The sequence below is a fragment of the Hylobates moloch genome, unplaced genomic scaffold (genome assembly GCF_009828535.3).
Source record: "Hylobates moloch isolate HMO894 unplaced genomic scaffold, HMol_V3 SCAFFOLD_2, whole genome shotgun sequence".
Lineage (NCBI taxonomy): Eukaryota > Metazoa > Chordata > Mammalia > Primates > Hylobatidae > Hylobates > Hylobates moloch.
The window spans coordinates 73,066,830-73,091,344 of record NW_026652277.1 but is presented as its reverse complement, the minus strand read 5'-3'; the positions used below and the strand labels follow the sequence as shown (position 1 = coordinate 73,091,344).

The 24,515-nt window shown below is 32.7% G+C and overlaps 1 protein-coding gene across 47 annotated transcripts in view; it reads right to left on the bottom strand.

The window, feature by feature from the left end:
* Nucleotides 1-24,515, bottom strand: part of ADGRL3 (adhesion G protein-coupled receptor L3) — an 866,327-nt gene that overhangs the window by 21,275 nt on the left and 820,537 nt on the right. For 25 of the 47 annotated variants that reach the window (XM_032151695.2, XM_032151721.2, XM_058434511.1 and 22 more), the window contains 3 exons: nucleotides 20,613-20,781; nucleotides 14,382-14,507; nucleotides 7,693-7,789 (listed from right to left, as the gene is read on the bottom strand). In XM_032151695.2, coding sequence (XP_032007586.1) covers nucleotides 7,693-7,789; nucleotides 14,382-14,507; nucleotides 20,613-20,781 — 392 coding nt within the window. Of the gene's footprint in view, nucleotides 1-7,692; nucleotides 7,790-14,381; nucleotides 14,508-20,612; nucleotides 20,782-23,345; nucleotides 23,373-24,515 lie in introns of all 47 variants that reach the window. The other 22 variants (XM_032151681.2, XM_032151691.2, XM_058434505.1 and 19 more) reach the window with 1 other exon arrangement.

Below are 24,515 nucleotides of genomic sequence, written 5' to 3'. Positions count from 1 at the left end.
ACAAATTTAAAAGAAAAAAACAAACAACCCGATCAAAAAGTGGGCGAAGGACATGAACAGACACTTCTCAAAAGAAGACATTTATGCAGCCAAAAAACACATGAAAAAATGCTCATCATCACTGGCCATCAGAGAAATGCAAATCAAAACCACAATGAGATACCATCTCACACCAGTTAGAATGGCCATCATTAAAAAGTCAGGAAACAACAGGTGCTGGAGAGGATGTGGAGAAATAGGGACACTTTTACACTGTTGGTGGGACCGTAAACTAGTTCAACCATTGTGGAAGTCAGTGTGGCGATTCCTCAGGGATCTAGAACTAGAAATACCATTTGACCCAGCCATCCCATTACTGGGTATATACCCAAAGGACTATAAATCATGCTGCTATAAAGACACATGCACACGTATGTTTATTGCGGCACTATTCACAATAGCAAAGACTTGGAACCAACCCAAATGTCCAACAACGATAGACTGGATTAAGAAAATGTGGCACATATACACCGTGGAATACTACGCGGCCATAAAAAATGATGAGTTCATGTCCTTCGTAGGGACATGGATGAAACTGGAAACCATCATTCTCAGTAAACTATCGCAAGGACAAAAAACCAAACACCGCATGTTCTCACTCATAGGTGGAAATTGAACAATGAGAACACATGGACACAGGAAGGGGAACATCACACTCCGGGGACTGTTGTGAGGTGGGGGGAGCGGGGAGGGACAGCATTAGGAGATATACCTAATGCTAAATGACGAGTTAATGGGTGCAGCACACCAACATGGCACATGGATACATATGTAACAAACCTGCACATGGTGCACATGTACCCTAAAACTTAAAGTATAATAATAATAATTAATAAAATAATAAATAAAAATAAAAAAAGATAAACCATAACCAAAAAAAATTTATCTGACTCAGCATCTCACTTAAAAAATCTGAGCCTATTTTGCCTTTGTGTTATTAAACTGATTTTCCTAACACAGGCTTCTTTATTTTATTGTTCCTTTTCTGATTGTGTCTATCAATAGCAGGTACATATATATCCTTTGTGTGTACATATATATATATACACACACACATATTATTTGTGTATATATATACGTATATATACACATATTCTTTGTGTATATATATATCCTTTGTGTATATATATACACACAATGCTGTTGCCTCATTTACACAGAATATAAAGAACAAAATTATAGACATACTAGACATAAATATAACAGTAATTCTCAAAAGAAAAATTTACCTATGTAATTGAATACTTATATTTGCCTTCATATCAGTATAATGCTTGTTCAAAATAAAAATAGTTTGTGATTTAGGTGACTCTGATTTGTTAACTTGCATAGCTAACATTATTAACTGTTTTTGCAAATTTCATAAGTAGATGTCAGATTATATTAGGAGCTGATTAATATTTACAACCAATGATTTTATAATCCTTCAGAACAGCAAGGCTTTGGGGCAATACAGACTATTTTATGCATATGAGTCAAATTATATTTATTGACATTAATAAACTACAGTGAATGAGTATGAGTGTTTTGCCCTAGTAGCTTTAATTTATATAAATCATTAATCGCAGTAAAACACCACTTGGATTTTTTTCATTTGCATTTTTTCTTCAAAAATATAAAAGCAAAATATGTTTAGAAGCCTGAATATTAATGGGATGGCAGGTGATTTATTTTGACGTTTCTTCTGCCTCAGTGACCAACCTCCTGGGAAAGACAATACAGGCTCTGAGAAAACTTTTGTTAAAAACAGTTCTGAGCCACATCCCTGCTCCACTACATAATTGGTTATTTAGAAGAGTTGTCTGAATTGGAAGAGTGTTGTCTAAGCTTCTGAAGGGAGAGGACAGGGCTTAGAAGAAAAGTGAAGGCAGTGTTTGCTTATGTCATTATCTAAGGTAGGGAGAAGAAATATATTACCTTTATTTCTTTGATGCTAAAACATGGTTATAAATCAAAAGTGGGAAATACAAATAAGCAGATGCAATGTGCATTTAATTTCTAATTTAGAAGTGACAATTCAGTTTTATTATTTTATTTTTTTGTTACCCTCTAGGGTAGCACAATCTATTATTATTTATTTTACTTGGCATTCAGTTAACCACTTCATTCTTCCCACCTCTGCAAAATAAAGATGAAAACAAAACTTTGGTAGTGAATGACGGATTTTAATATCTGATTACTTGAAGGCACTAGCAAGGACAAGTTTTCATTTTTTAGAAAGTATAAGTGAACTGCTGAATAAAATAATAATAATAATTATGTTCCAGGCCCTGTTGTAAGCAATTTACATATTAATATATTCATTTACTCCTCTCAAGGACCTTCTGAAGTGACAACTATTTATTTGCCTATTGCATAGACCCTGAGAAGTTAAGCAATTTGCCAGAAGTCTCTGGATTAAAACTCAGGTGTCCATTCTTAGAACTGTTAATGCAAAACTAAAATGAGTAGGTCAACTACTTGCAAGTATCTATTTCATAGCAGCATCTTTCCCCTCTGTATCAACCATACTCCTAACAGGTGGAGTCACTTTTCAGTAGGTAGCAATGCTACTAGCTACGAGCCAAAATTTACCCTTAAAAATCTATGAAAATAAATCCATTGTCATAGGAAATCGCAGTTTGACCAATTACATATGTTTACTGAGAATGCTTCTGCAGATTAATAAAGGTCTGAACTCTGAAAAGAGAATCCATCAGCATTTATAAATAAGTGCCACACATCTACAGATCAGTCTTCCTATATATAACAACTAAATTTGGCTTAAATAAATATACCCTTACTAGTCAGATCTCTATGCATAAAAATCTAAATCAAATTAACTTGTGTGGGAGGTTGACAAGATGGAGGATAGGAGATTAGGGAAAAATAAAAACTAATGATGCTAGCCAAGCAATTGTTCCAGAAGAAAAAAAAATGCCCTTTTTTCTAATTCTACCACTCAAATTGAATATTTTTGCAATAACTTCAGGGCTGGGGTGGGAATGGGGCACTCTTGTGATTCAAAGATCCATATTGGTAAGAGCTACTTAGCAAAACTTGATTTTCAAATGGAAGTCTCTGACCTCATTCTAACTAATTAAATAAAAAGAAGATGAAAAATATAATATTTATGATGAGATAAAGCCAATAGATAAAATATTTATGATGACATAAAGCCTAACAAATATAATATTTACAATAAGATAAAGCCTAATTTCAGAAAATACCCTAATTTCTACATAGAGTTACTAAAAAAGTAGAAATATTTAACAATTCATGCCACTGTCTGAGGAAATGTCTCAGTAAACATTTCATTTTTGGATCAAGCTAAAGGTTTAGAGGTATTGTTAATCTAAATAGTTCAAGGCTAGGCACAGTGGCTCTTGTCCGTAATCCCAGCACTTTGAGAGACTGAGGCAGAAGGATTGTCTGAGGCCAGGACTTCAAGACCAGCCTGGGCAACATAGCAAAACCCTATCTCTAAAATAAGTTAACAAAAAAAAAAAAAAATGGTGTGGCAGCCTCTAGTTCTAGCTCCTCAGGACCCTGAAGCAGGAGGATCACTTGAGCCCAGGAGTTCAAGGCTTCACTGAGCTATGATCATGCCACTGCACTCCAAACTGGGTGACAGAGGGAGACCCTGGCTCAAAAAAATAAAAATAGCTGGGCGCAGTGGCTCACGCCTATAATCCCAGCACTTTGGTAGGCCAAGGCGGGTGGATCACGAGGTCAGGAGTTCAAGACCAGCCTGGCCAACATGGTGAAACCTCGTCTCTACTAAAAATACAAAAATTAGCCGGGTGTGGTGGTGTGTGTCTGTAATCCCAGCTACTCAGGAGGCTGAGGCAGGAGAATCGCTTGAACTGGGGAGATGGGGGTTGCAGTGAGCTGAGATCATGCCACTGAGCTCCAGCCTGGGCAACACAGCAAGACTCTGTCTCAAAAATAAATAAATAAATAATAAAATAAAATAAATAAAAGGAAATAAATAAATAAATAAATAGCTCAAAATAAGATTTGGCCTGCAGAGATTATTGGTAGGAGATATGGGTGGAAAAGACTATTCTAGCTACAAGTCATTTCCACCACTACCAGAAAGTTGGAGCTACTAGAGATTTGAATTAGATTTCCAACAGCCCTGGGAGGAGACTGGGGATTGAGTGCTGACTAAACCTTCAAGGTATGAGCAAAATAGTAAATATTTACAAGAACCAATGAATAAACCATCCTGAAGTCCTATGAGTTTGTAAAAACTTGGGTCTGGCCTAGAGTTCATCTTTGTTGAAACTCTCTATAATCAACCATCACCTCACAGCTCTTCTAAAGCTCCTTCTACTTGCGTATATAGTTGGATAGCTAAAGTTAACTTGATAGTAGTGCTGGCCTATTGGCCTCAAGGAATTCTGAATTTGTCTAAGTGTGTAACATTGTGCCAAACAAGTTGGCTGGAAAAATATTTGAAAATGTACAGAAAACATTTTGTGAAACACCTTCATATTTATAGATATTCAAAGTACAATTTTAATGAAAGATTTTAAAGAGATAAAGTGATGAAACAACAAACTTCCAAAGAGAATATAAAGGAATTAATATACTCATTGAAAATTATTATATCAATAAATCTTCCAAGGTTTCACATGCTTACAAGGAGTAAAATCCCAATAGTAATCAAATTTATCACATTGGGAAATCTAGAAAGGTAATCTCATACTTATGATACAACAAGCTGATTCAAGAACAGAATATTTGAGATGGTTTAAAAAAATAAATACCATTGAAAAGTAGTTCTACACTGCATGATGTATTCTTTATTCCTAATGGATCCTAAAGATGATAATGATTGATTCTTGTTTGTAAGAATAGATGATAAAACATACAAAAATTTAAAATAATACTCTTTTGATGAATTGACCAGTGGAATGAACAGGGAAGAAAACCTAAATTAAAAATAGCACTAATTTTTGGACAACAGCTTGTCATTTTCAAGGGTCAGAACTATCTTAAAGACAAAAATAAGAGATTCAATACATCTAACTTACAAAGAAAGGAAAATGGAGTCTGAATTTAAAAAAAAAACTATCTGTAAAAAACTAAATGAATGGGAAGTTAGGATATATGAAGATGTAAAGATGTATCTAGATTTTTATTTTAGTAATAGAGAATATAATCTTTTGAATAAACAGAAGTGAATAATTATGTTGCTTAGGTGACTGTTTATCTGAAAAGGTGAATCTTGGGTGTCACCTACCTAAATATGATACACACGCCTGAATGCAGGGAAGATAGGACCCTGGGAAATAAGATAATATTAAAGAAGGAGGTTAAAGACTATCTTCAGAGACATAATATGAAGAAACAAAATTTCAGGTAGTCCACTCATCTAAGATAAAAAAATAAGATGAGAATAAAACTAGGAGTTTCTGACTTGAGGGAGACTAAGAAATTAATCTAGGAAATGAAGAAGATCACTATGGTTTCTAGCACCAATAAAGTCACTAAGTGAAAGGAAGAATATATATCCTGATGAAATGATCACTACTGGGCACCCTTTAAATTATAAATGCAATTTAATTCTCTACACAAAGTCATCATTAAATTAACTTATTCAATGTCACAAGAAATTGTATACCCTTCCATTAACAGCTGTATGAAATATCTTTTAAAACTAGAGATTTTGATAAACAGACTTAAACACATGACAGGCCAATATAAACTAATATTATTTCCTTTAAATATATTTCAAATTCATCCAGTTATCCACAAATCACTATATTCCAAGTTGATTAAATTCTTGAGAAGCAATTAAAAAGGAAGAAACTAAACAGTAGTGTTATATAGTGATTAACTTTAAGCCCATAAATAGTTTGCATTCATAACAGTTTTTACTGAACTGACACATCTTACTATCTTTACATGAATTTAGACAATATTAGACAAAATAATAATTTTACATATTTTGTTTATCCTAATATACAAACAATTCATCATTAAAATCATATTACCTCATTCTTTGTTTAATCAATAATTATTCAATGGCTTCCGGGATCATTAAATGAAAGATAGTTCTATCAATAAATCCTATAGGTAAGGACAGTTCTCTTTCTTGGAACATGCAGTAAATTTTCTTATATATGGAATTGTTTAAAGAATACAGAAAATTAGTCATATGTAAGCAAATTAATCCTAGGTTATGGAGGTGTTTGTAAGAAATTTGTTCTTTATGATTTAAAAGTAATGTCAAAAAGTTAGAATACTCATATTAAAAGAAATTTTCACAAACTAAACATTAAAACTAAATTGAAAAAGATAAGAATACATGAGAGATATTGTCTAAATTAATATATTCTAGCCAATAAAAACAAACTAATAACGAAACAAAATACCAGGAGGTAGCTGTTTTATTTTAATACATTTTCTTCATATTTGGAGGAATATTCTCACTCACTATTCTTACTAATCAAGAAAAAGTGATGTAGATAATTTTAAATCATCACTAGTTTATAGTTACTATAGTGTTGCCCCAAATAACACATGAAACTCAATTAAGATTATATTAAAACATGGATCCCTGCATCAAATTCAATTTTGACACTGCCTGTCCTAACTTCTTTATATAGATAAGATGTAACTTACTTGAGTACAAATAATTGAGAGTACTAGCATCTGAATCTTTCTGAATCATAAGCCATAATTATTACATGATTTCTTCCTAAGGAGCATAAAATATAACAAAAAACTAACAGAAATAAGTTAAAAACAAAATAATAATTCTAGTTTGGGGATACAAAATAATAATATTGATCATAAAAATAACTTAAATTCATGCAAATGCCTCCTTCCCAGACAAAACTATATTCTAAATATTTCCCACTGATGACTGTAGTAGCCTCTTGGTCTCCACAAATGTTGCATCTAGTCATTTTTACTGCAGCAAAATGGATTCTAATCATATCTCCACACATACGCACACAGAAAGAGAGAGAGGTTGAGAGAGAGAGAGAGAGAGAAAGAGAGAGAGAGAGAATGCAAAGATCAAGGAAAAAAACTCAACCACAAACAACAGATTAAGGGAACTTCATTTCTTCATTTTAAAAATCTAAATGCCGCCCAGGGAGCAATGAACCACAAGCACATACACAAAAATCATAATATACCCCAAAGTATCTTTTCTCCTATATCTTTAAATATCCAATATTATCCAGATAAGTCTTTCAGATATCAAGATGTGGTTTTTTTCCAAGTACACAGGTTGCCCTAAGTATGTATTTGACAGTATACTCTTACTTCTGCAAAGACTATGAAATTGCTTTATACCTAAGACAATGTGGAACTCTATGATGCTTAGCCGACTATACTGTCACATAATTGCCCATTTTCACTGCTTCCAATGAGGCCTGACAGCTCTCCAGCTTACAGCAGCAGCAGATGACTGGGAAAAAAAGTTTCTTATTTTCTAATTTCCTTTTGGAAAAGACTTCTGGAAAATTCAGGATTTTTTTTTAAAGCGGCTTATGAATAACGGAACACATTGCTACACTAAACCAAGTTTTATGTTCTTACAATATTTCTATCACGTGGAACAGGTTCAGCAGTTGCAAACAAGGCAATGAATTTAAGGACTTCTTAAAGTAATCAGAAAAGTAATACATATGAAAAATTATTTCTAATTACCTCTATTGAGTGATGCCGAACTGTTTATGTCTCCAGTAATAAAGGAAGACTCTGACTGCTTTCGAACCGTATCATTCCACATTCTACGGATTCGGCTCTGGGTGGGGGAAAAGGCAGAAAGAAAATGAACTCATGATGCGGTGAATTTTCACACAAATCATTCTTTTCTTTTCTGTCATAGTTATATGAGACCTTTGTTTCTGGCATTTGGCAAATAGACAACTACATGTTTGCAGTACAGCAGCATGAGAACATCAGAAATAACTTTCATGATAATACATGGTTCTCATTAACTGTATTCCTAAATGCCTATATACCAAAGATAATTATAACCATGAAAAAAGAAATAAATGTAAAGTACTATACCAATTTAAATATGTTGAAGAGATACAGAGGTATAAATCTTCAGATAGTTAGAATTAGAAAATTTTAATTTCCAAGGTAAAACAAATTATTTTTACTGTAACTTTTATTGGAATGGGAATGTTTAACTATGCATTAAATTGCCAGTTCTAACAAAATATTTAGTTTAAGAAATCAGAATATTGCAAAAGATTTTGCTAAGAAAGGAAAACAAAACATTATTAAAATGCTACTGAACTTAAATTTTCCATAACTTTTACAGGAAGATCGATGTAATTTTAGGGATTACATAACTATCCTGACTTTTCTTTCTTTGAAGAAGATAAAGTTAGTTGATTCATTTCTTCCATAGGAAGTTTTATAGATAACTAAAAATTCTTAAATTATTATTGACATTCCTAAATTCAAATTTCTAAGTGTCAGATATTATAAACTTTTTCCTCTGGGGGGATTTTTTTCTTTTTTATTCTGTTATATCATTTTACTGAGTTATGGGTCAAAAAAGTATTAACAATCTTGTGAGGAAGAAACAAAATATTTTCAGAAGTTTTTCCAAGGTTGAAATAGTTATAAGAAACATTACTACTACTTATGAAACCATGCCTACAATGGGTTATGTTCCAAATACATTTGAACTCCTTGAATAATGGGAGTAACCAATCTTAGGATATTAGACAATTGATTTTATGAATCTTGGAACATGTTTATTCTTCAGAAATATTGTTGTATATCACATTTTCCCTAGCTTGACAAATGCGTGCACGCACACACACACACACACAGACACACACAGAAAACTAATAAACAAAAGGACAATGTGGGGAGCCAGTCTCTCACATTTGTTTTATTAGTTGGTTAATTAATTAAAAATATTAATTACCCTCTATTGCCTGCCAAATACTAACCTATAAGATATAAAGGTGAAATGTAAGCACAAAACGTCTTGATCCTTATGAAGCTGCTAAACTAGCAACAGATTAGTCAAATTATCACAAAAATAAATGCAAAAGTACAATATGCCCACAAATCTCCATACAGTCATTAAATATTATAGCTGAAATATGATCAACCAAAATGACTGTCAATGGTAGGATGGATGAATAAACTATACAATAATATAAAGCAAAGAAAATTAAAAGCTCATAGCCTCCTGCGGTAATGTAGACGTCTCGGGAACAAAGGAAAACGTAAAAGAGTATGTACTAAATGATTTCAGGTGAATAAGTATCAAAATATGCCAACTAAAATGTGTTATTAAAAGCTAAGATAGTGGTTATATTTGGAGGTTAATGATTGAGAGGGGTTCAAAGGGTTTCCAAGGTATTCTCAGTATACTAACACTTGGCCTGGGAAGTGGTAATAATTAATTGTGCCATACACTTATGTTTTGTATACTTTTGTGACTATTCATTATACTACAGAATGTTTAAAGATTTTTACCAATTACACCATTTATTTTTACCATATATTAAGGGATACGTCCTTGTCTAGGGAGTCTGAGAACAATGCAGACTGAAGAAGTAACATTTTATCTGGGAGTTGATGAAGTTATTATTGTTAGGTGATATTTATATGAGCTGTCCCCAGTATCTCATCTCCTATTAATCTCCCCTATCTGCTCTAGCTGCACCTGTCCCCTTGCTCTTCTCTAACATGCCAGGCGTGTTTGTGCCTCAGAGCTTGGCAATGTTGGTGGTTTTCTCTGTCTGGGGTGCTCTTCTCCCAGATACAGGTATGCATAATTCCTTTATTCTTTTAACTCTAAAATATTTTTTTCTGAAGGTATAACAACCTACTTAGAATTGTAGGCTACCCACACAATCCAATCACATCTCAGTCCCTTCTCCCCTACTACATTCCCCCAACAGTCACTAACATTTCCTATAATACCATGTATTATATAATTATTTCTTACATTTATATTTAATAGCTATCCATTTAATGTCTAATATTTAATATCTGATGTCTGCATTAGGCTTGAGGCTCTATGAAAACAGAATTTTTGTCTTTTTTGTTCATTGAGGTACCTATACTTGGCACATACATACATAGTGTATGTATATTATATATGTGCATGTGTGTGCATATACATCTATATCAATTAATTTTTTCTATGCTCTCTTTTCCATACTAATACCTTTCATGTATTCACCCATCAAAACCTCACAAGAACTCCATGAGGTAGGTAATACTATACACTAGAAAAACCGAAGCACAGCGGGTAATGAACATGTCCGATGGCACAGACCTAATAACCAGCATTGGAATGCAGTCATCTGGCTCCTGAGTGCAGGAGGTTAACAGCTCACTGCACTATACCAAACACAGTTTAAGAGGAAAAGGAGAAAAAGGAGAAGTATTGCAGGCAGAGAAAAAGGTATATAGTATATGGCACAGAGGCCACACTTAGATGTTTATGGAATGAACCAGGAAGGGTTTTAGAATACGGGAGTGAAAAACACAAGTCAGAGAAGACTACACACAATAAAATACCATTTTTAAACAAAGGTTTAAAGAAGGAATGCTGAACAACATTTTTTGGAGGGAGAGAAATGATTAGAATAAGATGTGGGAATGGAAAAACAAAATTTAGGAGCCTCTCTGGAGGAAGGCATAGGGATTGCTTAGGGAGAGGTTAAATAAAGAGGAAAACATTGAAAATGTTCTATTTCCTAGGCTGGATGTTGAGTTCACAGGTGTTCATCTTATTAAAATGTTTCAATATTTCATATACATATTTCATTTTATTTTTCAAATATTATATAATAAACAGCAAATATATCTAAAATTCAATAAAATATATGAAAGAAAAATGACAAAACAATTACAAGCAAGTCAAAAGATATTATTTCAGTCCATAGTTTAAAAAAAGTGACACCCATTTCTGTGAATATATGTTTGTGTGACTGATGCATATGATAAAACTTTTATAAGTGATTAGGACCAGGAAGTAAGTTTGGAGGAGCAAGAGGTGAAGAGGATTTTTACTTTTCAGTCTTGGCCATCATCCCCTGCATTATCCACAATGTAGCAACATCATGTTTACCACAGGCGGATTCTATCCTATCACTTTCATTTCTAAATTATCTCACCGGCTATCCAAAGCAATTTTCATACTGTTACAAATACCTAGGGATCTGTCTCTTCCCTTTTTCCTTGACTTTCTGTCTCGTTCTCCCTCTAACCTACTTTGGCCAACATTTTTTGTAAGTTCTCCACACCGTAAAGGCTTTGCATTAGCCATTTTCTCACTTAGAATTCTGTTCCCCTGAATTTCCTTTTCTCCTTTCATTTGGAATCTTGTAACTCAGACTTTGGCATAAGTATCACTTCCAAAGGTAGTCTTTCTCCAGCATTTAATCCAAGTAGCCACCTGGCTAATTGACATCATCATATTTTTGTTCTCCGTCAGCTTTTCCATTTGATATTTTTGTTGGGTTGTTTGTTATTAATACATTTTCTGTCTCCCAATACTGGAATAAAAGTTCCAGATCACAGGGGAAGTTATATGTCTTTTAACCATTTTATCCCCAGAGATTAGAAGATTGATGGCATTATATAGGAGGCACTTAATATTTCTAAATAAAAAATCATAATATATAGAGATAGTTATTTTAGAAGTGTTCTTATGTGGAACATGCAACCATACTCCCCACATTTTGTCTTAATATCAACATTTTGGCATTTGCTTATGGGTGGCCATAATTAGTGGGAAATGTATGTATTAGTCTTACCTAAACAAATAGTGTAGATTTAAGTAACTGTAACCTTCCATAGGCTCGGATGGTCGCAGTTAATCAGAATTAGTATTATATTAAGCATAAGAAAAAACGTAAATTATTTTCCAAGAGTAGAATTGTGATATTACAAATTACAAGAGTGAGGAGAAAAATATGATACAACTTAAAAATATATATATATAATATTCTATAACAACAGTAATAAATGTGGTAGCAACCACCGTTTATTGAGCACCCACTATTTATTCTGTTTTGTGTATATTAGTTCAATCTTCTTAGCAACTTAAGACGTCAGTATTTATTATCACCATTTTACAGATGAAAAACTGAGTGTCAATGAAATTAGTAACTTATTCTGTGTCATAGCTGGTACGTGGCAAGGCCAGGATTCAAAACAAGGTATACCCAGCCACAGAGTTTATTATTATTCCATTGAGCTGCACTGCCTTAACTCATAGTTTAGAAGTATTGCTAAACATTGCACAACTCTGTCGTAAAGTAGTAAATGAGACTCCTAAATATTATCATAATATTAATGATATATGTCAATAAAATGACTATCGGATGGTGGCTGATGAGCTCAGCAATGTGAAAAGCATGTGGGATCTAATCATGCTGGATGATATAGGGAATCTTAGCAATATCAATGGAAAAGTCGTGGAAAAAGTTATTACAAAAAGAGAAAGAGCAAGGGATTATGAGTCTGAAAATAAAGGCATTAATTATAAAAGGGGCTCATGCTATAAGCATCGTCCTGGTCTGCCCCGACTCTTACGTGAAAATTCAGATCTCTATTTGGCAAATTTAGTAGTCCTAAACTTGGAAATTTCCATCCACCTGAGTTGGGACAATCGTTCTTCTGATTTGCAACTTTACCACCTCAGTGTGGTGTGTAAAAAATAAATCAAATTCAGATTATTAATAATCATGCAATTATATTTAAGTTTCACGATTGTGGTTGGTAAAATTATTTAACATAGCCTGATATTTTTGACAGTTATATGTTAGTTTTTAAAATTTTAACTGGAAATATTAGATTGATATTAAAGATACAGTTTTATTTGTAAGATTAAAACTCAATTGGTGAGGAAACTATTTATGAAAACACTGGTCATCCATTAATTTACAACTGTGTTCAAGTGCTAGTTAGGTGTGTATGACTAGTCTGACAGTTGATGTGTTTGAAACAATCAGATATATTAAATTTATAAATGATATTTAAAAGGTATAAAGAAATTAAATTTTCTAAGCATATAAATGAAATTATTTAGGGAAATTTAATCTATTAAGCTTACAAGCCAATTGAACATCCATCAAATAAAAAATGAAGCAATCACTCTTATTTCATATAAAATAACCAAATTTATGAAACAATAATTAGATTTATAGGTTGAGCTAAAATAGTTAAGAAAAATTAATTCTTGATTTATAACTTTATTTATCAATTTAAACTCAAGCCTTCCACAGAAAAATTTAATTAGCAACACTGAAAACATGCCTTTTTTTTTCTACTGAGTCATGCAATCTTAAAAACACACTAGTCTGGGTGACTCACAACTATAGTCCCAGCACTTTGGGAGCTCAAGGCAGGCGGATCACTTGAGGCCAGGAGTTTGAGACAAGTCTAGCCAACATGGCAAAACACCATTTCTACAAAAAACACAAAAATCATCTGGGTGTGGTGGCACATGCTTGTGGTCCCAGCTACTCGGGAGGCTGGAGGCTGAGGTGAGAAGATTGCTTGAACCCAGGAGGAAGGGGTTTCAGTGAGCTGAGATTGTACCACTGCACTCCAGCCTGGGCAACAGAGTAAGACTCTGTCTCAAAAAACAAACAAATAATACTAGTTTGCTAGCTTGAACCAAACTCACTCATGACCCACACAATTCTATGTCTTTTATTTGACTGGCTCATCTTAACATCCAAGATTTGCTAAAATTTCTATGTAACAATCTTTGAGCTGACATTGTGCCCGGGAAAAATAGCACACAGTTTACCTAAAAGCTTAAAATTTTTCTGGTAAGGTACTATGCTGCTATGTCTAGTGCTGGGCAAATGGGAGTGGAGCTTAGACCAGCTATGTTAATAATGCTGTTGTAGTATTCTTCACTGCCCTGACTTTTCTTCAACTTCTCAGCACGTAATATGGTTGAGTCATAGTTATTTTTACTAAACATACCATATTATATGTAAATTGTGCCAGTTTGTGATAATTATTATACTAGGTAGAAGAATTATAAGAATTAGAATCATATCAATATATCACATTTCTCTATATATGAAATGTTACTTTCTTTGAATTTTGGGTGAAATGGCAAATTCCTTTCTCCACCTGCTGCATTTATTGAACTGAAAACAATCCGAAGTCATTATTATGCAAACTTCAAATTTCCAGACTCAAATTTCATCATATTATTACAGTTTTAGTTTCTTCCATTTCTGTCAGAATCATTCCCATGTGAGACACAGTGAAACAACAAAAACAAACGATGTGTTAAACACAGGCTAGAAATTAGCTCCAATCATAAGGGACAGTAATTGGTATCGTTAAGAATTACTTCATTTCAGTGAACACATATTGTTTACCTGTGAGCCTGTGGAGTAGCGTCCAGGAGTTCGAGAACCAGATGTTTTCCCTGAACCAATGGAACTCTCTGTACTGCTGCCATTACAGCAGTGTGTCCGCAGGCATTTCCCATACTCTTTTCGTACCTAGCCAATTAAATATTAACTTCTGTTAGCAAGCAATTCATTGCAGGTAGGAACAAAAGTAGACAATGTATGTGAGTTTTATTTGTAGATAATATAATTATTTCCTTGCCCTACAGATGTAAGAAAGTCTGTTCAGCATATATTTTACAATACAACATAATTATATTCATACTGTCAAGCTTGAAATTTTGCCTAACTGGAGCCTTTTAAAACACACACACACACACACTCATACACACACACTCACACACCTCCCATCACATCATAGTGTTACTTTCTCTTAGTTCCAAGAACATATACTTAAGCCCATTGAAGATACTATTTTTAGCTTCATAAATTGGATATAAAGTAGCCTGTTGGTGCGAGGGCATTGGTAGAAGCCTAGTTAGGAAGTTACAGGGAGTGGGGTGGAGGAAGTAGGCTAAGAAGTGGGGAAGAGAGAGAGAGAGAGAGAAATATCAGAAAAAGTGAGAAAGCAGAGAAAGGATATTTAAAGACAGAAAAATATGAATATGTTGGGCTAATCATTTCTTCTAAATCTATATTTCTCTGAAGTTTATTTCTCTTAAAAGAGATCAAATGCTCAAATTGAGAATAAAAATTCAAAAGATTGTAAATTTAGTCCTTCAAAATAGTTCTACTCAATAATCACAGAGAAATATAATTACTTTTCTTTATAGCATTCTTGATTAAATACTTAATCTTGGTTGTAGTATAAAATTACAGGGAAAAAGAAGACTTTTAGCTGATGTTTTCAAGCAGAGAAATATATCAACTTTTGGTAAAAATTTTATCATGTCCAAAATTTTTATTACTGCCTATTTAATTGAACAAGGCATATAAAAATAAACAGTAACTGCCTTAAATCACATGTCTACTATCAATGACAACAAAGGGACATCTTATTATATCAATTATATGTTCATGAATTTATATTATGAAACAACATCATATATATAAACTATTCTTAGGCCTTTATGTATTTGATTTCGCATTAGTTCATTTTTTCCACAACTTATGATAATGCAATATTCAAATAAGATTTTATTTAAATCAAAGTTTTGAACATGTGCTTTAAAAAGGGATGTTATTTAGAATCAAAAGAAAAAAAGGTATGTAAATGATACATTAAATTTAGTATTCCAAATGGGAACATTTCATCTTATTATTGTAAAATTCATTGTGTCAAAGACATAGGAGAATTAAAGACAGAACATACGCAGATTTGCTCAAAGAACACACACTTATTGAGTGCTTATCATGTGATAAGAACAATGATGGAGATAGGGTCAGGTGACTCAAGCACAGAAGAGGAGTGCCTGCGGGAAGTAGGTGTGGGGGGCCAAGGAGGGCTTCTTGGGGAAGAGGGCTTCCCAGAAAGTCTTTAAAGGAGTGGCTGGAATTAATTTACAGAGTGAAGTTGAAATAAAGGATAGGGGAGAAAAGGAGAGAAAGGCATTCTCACCATAAAGAATAGAATGAACAAAACAGGGTTATGATGTGCTGGTCTTTAAGGTCTTTCTCTGCCCTGGCATGGCAAAATTACTTATTTTTAATGTATTTAAAATGCTATTGATTTCTTTTGCAACCAGTCTCTTCTGTGCTACACTTATCAATAGTCAGAATTAGAGATAATTATTTTTGTTCAGTGTTTACGAGTCAGTCCATATTTTGTTTATTTTGAAAAAAGAAATCGGGCTGTAGCCAGTTATGTGTGTTTCTAAGATGCATCTGTAGGGAGGGTGAAAAGAAGAAACTTCTACTTTTTAACTATTATGTGTCAGGAATTGTGCTAGGTACTTCCCTCAAAATGACTCTGAAAATAATTATTACCTTCATTTTATAGATGAGGAGATTGAAATGGGTCAAGCAATGAGAGTAAACTACAGGACTGAAAAGTCAAGCAATGTGCCTTAGGAGAAAAATCTACATTTCATGGGTGTTCTATGATCAAAAAGCTCTAAGATGCCACATTTGGAACATGAAATCATTGACCAGCACAGGCATTGTATATTACTAATATTATTATTAAAGTAATCTATTAATTATCTCCTTCTTTGTGTCTGGAAAGAATGAGGACAAATGCTTTAATTAGAACTTGAGAAGGCTTAAAATAATCTCTAACCAAAGTAAGCAGTATCAATGATAGTTTAGTAATTTCTACTGATTTATGAAGCATCTCTAGGAACCTAAACTTTGATCGTAACTTCCCCCTGCAACATCCCACATTATTTTCCTGAGGTACACAGCAAATGATATGTTTCCTTCTAGATGAGAAAGGGTATTTGAATGAAGTGATGTAAACCTAAACAAATATTTCAGTACAATGAGGAATAAAGGCAAACAAGACAGAAAGAGAACCACTCTCCCTCCTGTTACAAAATCAGCAGTATTGTTTAAGCCACAATAATTCATCGTGGGCTATTTGAATTTTCCAACAAAGATTAAATGTTCTGAGCTGATAATATAAACAACCAGAAAATCAAGATATTTGGTGATGCCAAGTCTCACATTAGCTACATTACTTACTGAATCATTATACTGACTTTATTTTGCTGTAATTTGATTTGAAATGGTAAGCATATGTCTTAAAAAGAAGAAAAAAAATAACATGGACCATGTCCAGGAAACATTTTTTAGATTACAAAAAACAGTGATTTGATTGTTCAATCATTTGCATATTCTAATCTACTATTTCACATGGACTGCATCTTAGTTACCCTAGTCAGATGATATCCTATTTTGGTGTGATGCTGTTCTAGAATATAGAAGACAGGTAAGAGAATATACCTTACCAATAAAATATTTCTGATATTTCTCATATCAGAAATAAAATGATCATGGAAGCGCTGAGAATATATCAAATATTTGAATGTATGACAAAAGTAAAAGTGTCCACTTTAATGTGACCAGTGGAAAACTGTTTACACAATCCATACTCAGGAAAAGACTGATGACTCAAAAATTTTAATTTTATGAGTAAGTTGAAACAGTTGACAAATAATTCAATAAGACAACAATTTTCATATATTAAATACTTCATATTTCTCTAATCGAAACATATAAGCCACTATACCAGCGATGGCCTATTAGTGAAATTTAATCAGATGGCTTAAAAGAAAAAAATACTTCACAACCATTTCTTCAATTTCAAAGACAAGTACATGACATTTTTTATACAAAATAAAAACCAAAAATAATTATATGTTTTCTGTATTTTCTGATGTTGGCCCATATTCTTGACACCGAATACAAATGTGACAAAAGTTTTAAAATTCAAAACATGGAATGGATGAAAGAACAATATGTATTACTTGTTATTGTAAATCATGAAAATAAGCTTTCAAAACCAGGGCCTGGCAAGTTTTTCTACAAGGCCCAGATAGTCAATATTTTAAGGATTTTGAGTCAGGAGCCAAAACTAAGGATAGGGTGTATATACTTATTTTAAACTTTATGTATTGAAAATGTAGTAACCATTCCTGGCTTCCTGGCTGTAAAAATAAAAGGCAGCTGGATGAATTTGGCTCATGAGCCACAGTTTCTGGAACTCTGTTTTAGTGAATCACAAAATTGAACTTGATGACATATATATTTTAAAATTTAACTTATGTTAAATATACTAAAAACTGTACATTTGTTTTACGGTCTTGAGATGTAAAATCTCTACCTGGGTACCAAATGCAATTCTTACTTATTCCAGTCATATGCTTGTGTTAAGACAAGAAAAATTAAAATAACATTTTTATTAATATTGGGAAAACTGAAAGAGGCGTTGGCTAATAAAAAAATACTCAAAGCAAAATAATCTGTGTGTAAAGTACAAAAATTTCTTTTCTGCTTTGTAGAAAATTTCCAAATTAACTTTAAAATTTAAAAATTACTTCTTAATGAGTTAGTAAAAAAATTTAAATAAAATTTAAAAACTATGTCGGTCCAAATTTCCAGCTAATGTACAAAATAAAGATGACAGGCAAATAAATCTGCTATACTTCAATATGTTATGACTGATCATAATGACCTAATATACTCCCTTTTTATGATGGGCAAATGCTACCATTTCCCTTAATCTCCTGATTTTGCTCACATTTTTTGTATATATTTCTCTTGAGCATCAGTCATGGCTTTCTTCTATCCAAATCTAGACATCTTTCCCAAGTTTTAGTCTCTCTGACTTCTCTGAAGTCTTTTAGAATACCAATCACTGTCTTCTTCTTGACATTTTCTCCTATCTTTAATTCAGTGTATCATCTTGATTCTCGTTCTTCCTTCCAGCTCTATTCTCACTCACCATTTACATGTCTCCTATTCTTTAAATACATTAAGTGTGGCAGACTGCCATCTATTCACCATATCCAATTTCTTCTCTTTCTGATTAAAAAAGCTATACTATGTTTTTCTGTCTCCCTTGCAGTTTAGGTGGTACCATCGATAGAATCCTATCTGATTAAAAAAAAAAAAAAATGAGTAGAAGCCGTGTGAGCCACTTTCAACTCACAAAATCATCTCTCTCTCTCCCAGACTTTGTGTTGGATGTCAAAACCCAAGAGAGCTATAAAATCACAGATTGAGGTTGTTTGAATCTTCATCAGCCTATGTCCTTTCACGGGGCAATCCCATCCATTGCGCAATGAGTAAAACATAAACATATGTTGAGTCAGGCTTCTGTAATTTGGGGGGTGTACATATTAATTATTTGGGTGGGTTCATCTATTTTATTTTATTTTTATTTTTTCTAAAACATCTTATTATAGCAGGATTCATCTATTTTAAAACAACCTCTTTTTAAGGAGAATTCTAATGAATTAGATTAGAATGCATCCATTCTAATGTAACCTCTTTTCTTTTCTGTAACCTATATTTAGAAGCCTGACTCATCATTACTACTCTATTCTGTATTTGTGATCATGTCAACACATTTTAGATATCTACCACTATCTAAAATTGAAAAAGAGTAGTGTTTTGTTTTATGTTTGTCCATCTTGAGAAGTGGACACTCTTTTCTACTTCTTGTTTTGGTCCCACCCGTCTCTAAAACTAAAAATCCTAGAAAGGGATATCTTTACTTTTTATTTCCTTTGTTTTCCAAAGAAAAATTATAAATCTTATTGTTTCTTTCCCACAAATTTTAAAACATAATTTTCTACCTCATTTTCAGAGCCATCTCTTTGAATATTTTATAATTATTTTTACCCCCTCCATGTCACACATGAGTAAACTGAGACATGGGGAGGTTAATTAACTTTCCAAAAGTCACATAAGTTTTTAAATAGAAAAACAGAGATTCAAACCCAGGCAATCTGGTTGAGGGGTTGCTGTGACTGGACCTATGGAGACCACATTTTAAATAAAGTTAAAGTGTGTAAGATTGGAAAATCAATCTTGGGATTTTAAAAAAAGTAATAAAAATATTTAGTGTTTAAAATTAAGTTTGAAAATTTATATATATATTATGCCCTTAAAAATGTAAACATTTGCAAAAATAGATAAATGTAAAAAATTGCATTCTAATAATTCAACTCTTAGATTTCATAATAAATGCTTTTAAAGGAAAGAAATATAGAGACCATTATTAACTATTCCATCATTCATTCAAAAAATATAAATGTATATTATTTTACCATAAGCTGTGTAGACATTTATATTTTCTAATGTAAACTAGTGTTTGAAGAAACAGAAATATATACACATATACACATGTATATTTCCTATACTGTGATATATATCCATGATGTGTGTGTGTGTGTGTGTGTGTGTGTGTAACTCATGCCTCCACAACATTTTTAGAAAATAATTACTTCCTAATACACAAATCCATTTGTCCACCAATGGGAATATTAAAGACGATAAAGTCAAATCTATAAGAAAATAATTTTTGTTCACTGTTTAAATCAGAAAATATTTTTATTGTTTTTTACTGTTGGACACTCTCACCAACTATTATGCTTGTATTTTGTGTTTGTTTTGCTTTACTATTATAAAAGATGAGTATCTTTATTTCCTATAGACAAACATATCAAGAATAATATATTAGAATATGTTGTGGCTGCTTTGGTATCACGAAATGTATGCCATTTATATTTTTAAAAAAGAATTTAAGCTTACCTTCTTCTGTAGGACACAATGGAAAATAAATATAAACATTCCCTGTAGAGAATTGAAAATGGTGAAGAGATACGCCATGATGACTGTGCTTTCATTAATATACATGAGTCCAAAGGCCCAGGTCAATCCTAATAGGCAGAGAAGAGCTATTGCACCTATAACCCATGACCTGTAGAGAGAAGAGAAAATTAAGGGTTATTAAATAATTGATCATTAATTAACAACCATATCAGATCAACAATACAACACTGAAAAAAAAGTTACAGTAACTTTTATTGACAGAAAATGTAAGACAGGTGGTGTAAGTACTTTAAGGTTTTAATGAGACTACAAGTTTTCAAGCTTGAGGAGATATACATGAATGAAAATGTTATGAACACAGAAATTCATTTAAGCAAAGGCAGATTTGTACCATAAATTATTCATGTATTTGCAGCACATATGCAAATGGCATGAGGTGTAATTATGGTGAATGGCAACAGGAAAGCAGGCTATAAAGCTACGTTAGTCTTCACTGGTCTCACAGTGGCAACATTTATTTGATTGATTTCCCTCTATTAGTGCTTCTTCTGATACATTTTTACCTCGCTTTTTCAAAATTTCCTTTTTCCACAAAAATGTTATTGTTTACTGACAAAAATATAACTCGTTTTAGGAGGAAATGCATGGATTTGAAGTACACGTATGAATTTAATGAGCCCCACTTGTCTAATTCTATATTTATAAAGACTAAGCGTGAGGGATAGTAGATGGAAAAAATAGTTCCCCTCTAATGGAAACACTGTTTCTACTCTCCTTCAGCCTTTGGATCACTCGCTTCTATGCTACGTTGTAGTAGATTTTGGAAATCAGTCATTTGGCAGCTTTGTTGAAAAAATTTTTGAAGGCTCAGGGAACCTTCATTTCTTTGAAGTGTCTGTAAACTCAAGGGAAAAGATGAAGCTGAGAATGAAGATGGAGTGGTATGAACGGAGTAGCATAGAATGAAAGACAAATTCTCACTCCCACTCCATTCTCTTAGTTTCCTCCAAGAAGTCATTCGCAAGAGTATAAACAGGTAACAAAATTCATGTATTTGTGGCTAAGTTATGTATTGAATATCAAGACAAAATGTTCTTGCAACAGAAGGGACTCATAACTGAAATGAAATCCTTCTCAACTCCTAAGTATAGGGGAGAACAGGACCAAATCAGTAGAGATCACTATACACTGATAAGCCCAACCTCTTTATTCCCAGCACATCTTCCTTGAATAGGGTAAATTCTTATTTCTTTCCAGCAGGTTATTATCCTCCACTATAATGTCTTAGGAAGATATATTTATAGGGATTGAAACTTTGTAAAATGAAGGGGAAAAATCATATATGTTTATCATAATCTGAAGCTGAGTTCAATTTGTTTTTTAGAGAGAACTGCATCTGAAGAAAGATATGGTCCCAAAGTAGTTAATTATTAAAGTCTTATTTAAAATAATTATAAATATTTACTATTTTTCTCCCATAACAATCAGCCATTATATTTCGTGTTTAAATGCCCACTATATTTAACATGTTTAATTGAAAACATCAACATTCTTGAATAAAAAATCTCTAAGGGAGTTTTGCTATTACATGTTACATGTTTGCTTATATGAATTACAAAACATTTTAGGTGTTAATATTTTATTCTACAACTGGATTCAGAAGTATACTAACTTTCAAGGAAAAGCTCTCAGCTTCTTATGGACGTTGGAAAAAGAAAAAATAAGAATTGCCATTAAATGAAGGCAATATTGCTATTTAGATTTAGAAACAAAATAATAGGATCAAATACTTAAGTCAGGTATTAACCACTGGAAAACACATCATGGGCCCAGGGGTTAAGTGGTAGAAAACTGCAACGAGCCCCGATTTCTAAAAAAAAAAAAAAAAAAAAAAAAAAAAGAAAGCAAAAGCATGAAGAAGTGAAATGGCACTGGAGAAAAATGAAAACAAAGGACTCTTCACCAGAAGAACAAACTGAAAGTCTACAGCAAGGTTGCCCATAGGTTACCAATCTTAGTTTATTCTTGCAGGACTTGTAATTTTAAAATATGCATGGGAAAAATGTCTAAATGTTAACATTTATGTTCATATTTATTAGATTAGTACAGACTTGTAGCTTTATTCCAGACACTGAAATCTATTCATACGGGTTAGATCATTAATCAAGTGACAGGTGTCAAATTTGAAAGGGATAATTTTGCATATGTAAGAATTAATTTTGAAGAAGGCATTTTTTCTTTATTTATATTTAGTATAGCAATTCATTAATATCAATTGCAATTGGGTAGTTTTATACCCGTAAGATCATTTTGAAGATATACCACTAAATGACAGAATAATTTTAGATGAATGATGCCCAAACAAACAACAGAAAAGCGGACGTATGTGGCACAGAGGAACACATCACAATGAAAGGGAAGCTATTAAAAGAGAGACAAGTCTGTACCACAGGAAATTGCTATTGCTGCGGCACTGAATTTCAGGTGATATCCAATTAACAGAGGTGAAGCAGAATTTTTTTTTTGGCAGTACACCTGCAGCACATTTATTCTGCATATAAGTTGTATGCCAGATTATTTTCCTGCACAGTTTGCTCTTCTGCCTCAATATGAATGACAGAAGCTCTAATGATTTTTCAGTACTGATCTGACAGCTGGTTCATGGGACCACACTGATAAATGGAATTTATCAGCCATTCAGGTCATTCTTACTTGATGAAGGGTCTGTTATCCTCATAGCTAAAGAATGCATAGACATAAAGACAAGAACACCAACATTAGCATTTTATGACAAAGAATTTCATATGAAAAATATTCTCCTGGTCCCCAAAGGCCTCTGTCCCCCACCTCCCTAAACGAAATCATTATCCTTTATATCTAGAAGATAAATCTTAAAATGACCATGAGAACTTAAATAACAAGAAATAAAAGCAATTTTATAATACTGCAATATCCCTTCTAAGACTCAAAATTCCTTTTTTTTAATCATGTGCTCATATTACTTGTGACTTGAAAGAGACATTTATTTCCTAGAGATCACATTTCTCTAGAGAATGAGAAATTTTATGAGCAATCTTGAAAAGGCTTGGGGGCATGCTTAAAATGACAGATTTCATGTCACCTAAAGGTATTCTTATTCCGTAATATTAGTAGGTAAGATTACTTAATTATGGACAGTATGCTTCTAAGTAATTTTAACTTGGAGATGATTGACCTGAGTTAAATCTTAACATTATAGCCCTTAGAAAATAATCTATCTTGAGTACTTTAAAACTCTTTCTGTTTGTGTTCTGAGTAAGCTAAACCTGAATAATCTTTTGTAGTAATAGGAACAAACATACAACGCCTGCTTATTTTCACTTATGTTTACTAATTTATTTAATATTATTTGGACAAAATAAGGTTCTAATACTCAATTAGTGAAGATAAGGAATGTTTTGGATCAATTTTTATCAACATATTTTTTGCTTAGAGAATTGTGGTAAGAAAAAGAAAGAAGAGAAACTGTTCCTTTCTCTTCTCTCTTGCCAGAGGCAAAATAGTTTCCTATATTATGCATACACAAATAAAGCTCCTAGGCTCCAACTGTGATGTATTTTGAATAAGGAGAACCACTGATGAAAACTCACTCTCCAGAATGATGAGATAATAAAGAATGGTATTTGAAGCCAGTTTGCCTGAGGTTTACATCCTAGCTCAGCCACTTACCAGCTACCTATTTGATCTTAGACAAAAATTAATTAACCTGTGGTTGTGTCCTTTTATACATATATAAGATGGTCATAATTATAATGCAAGTTTCTTGTGATAATGAAACAATTTATTATGAATAAAATGCTCAGAACAGTGTTTAACAAAAAATGTGTTCAATGAATATTATAT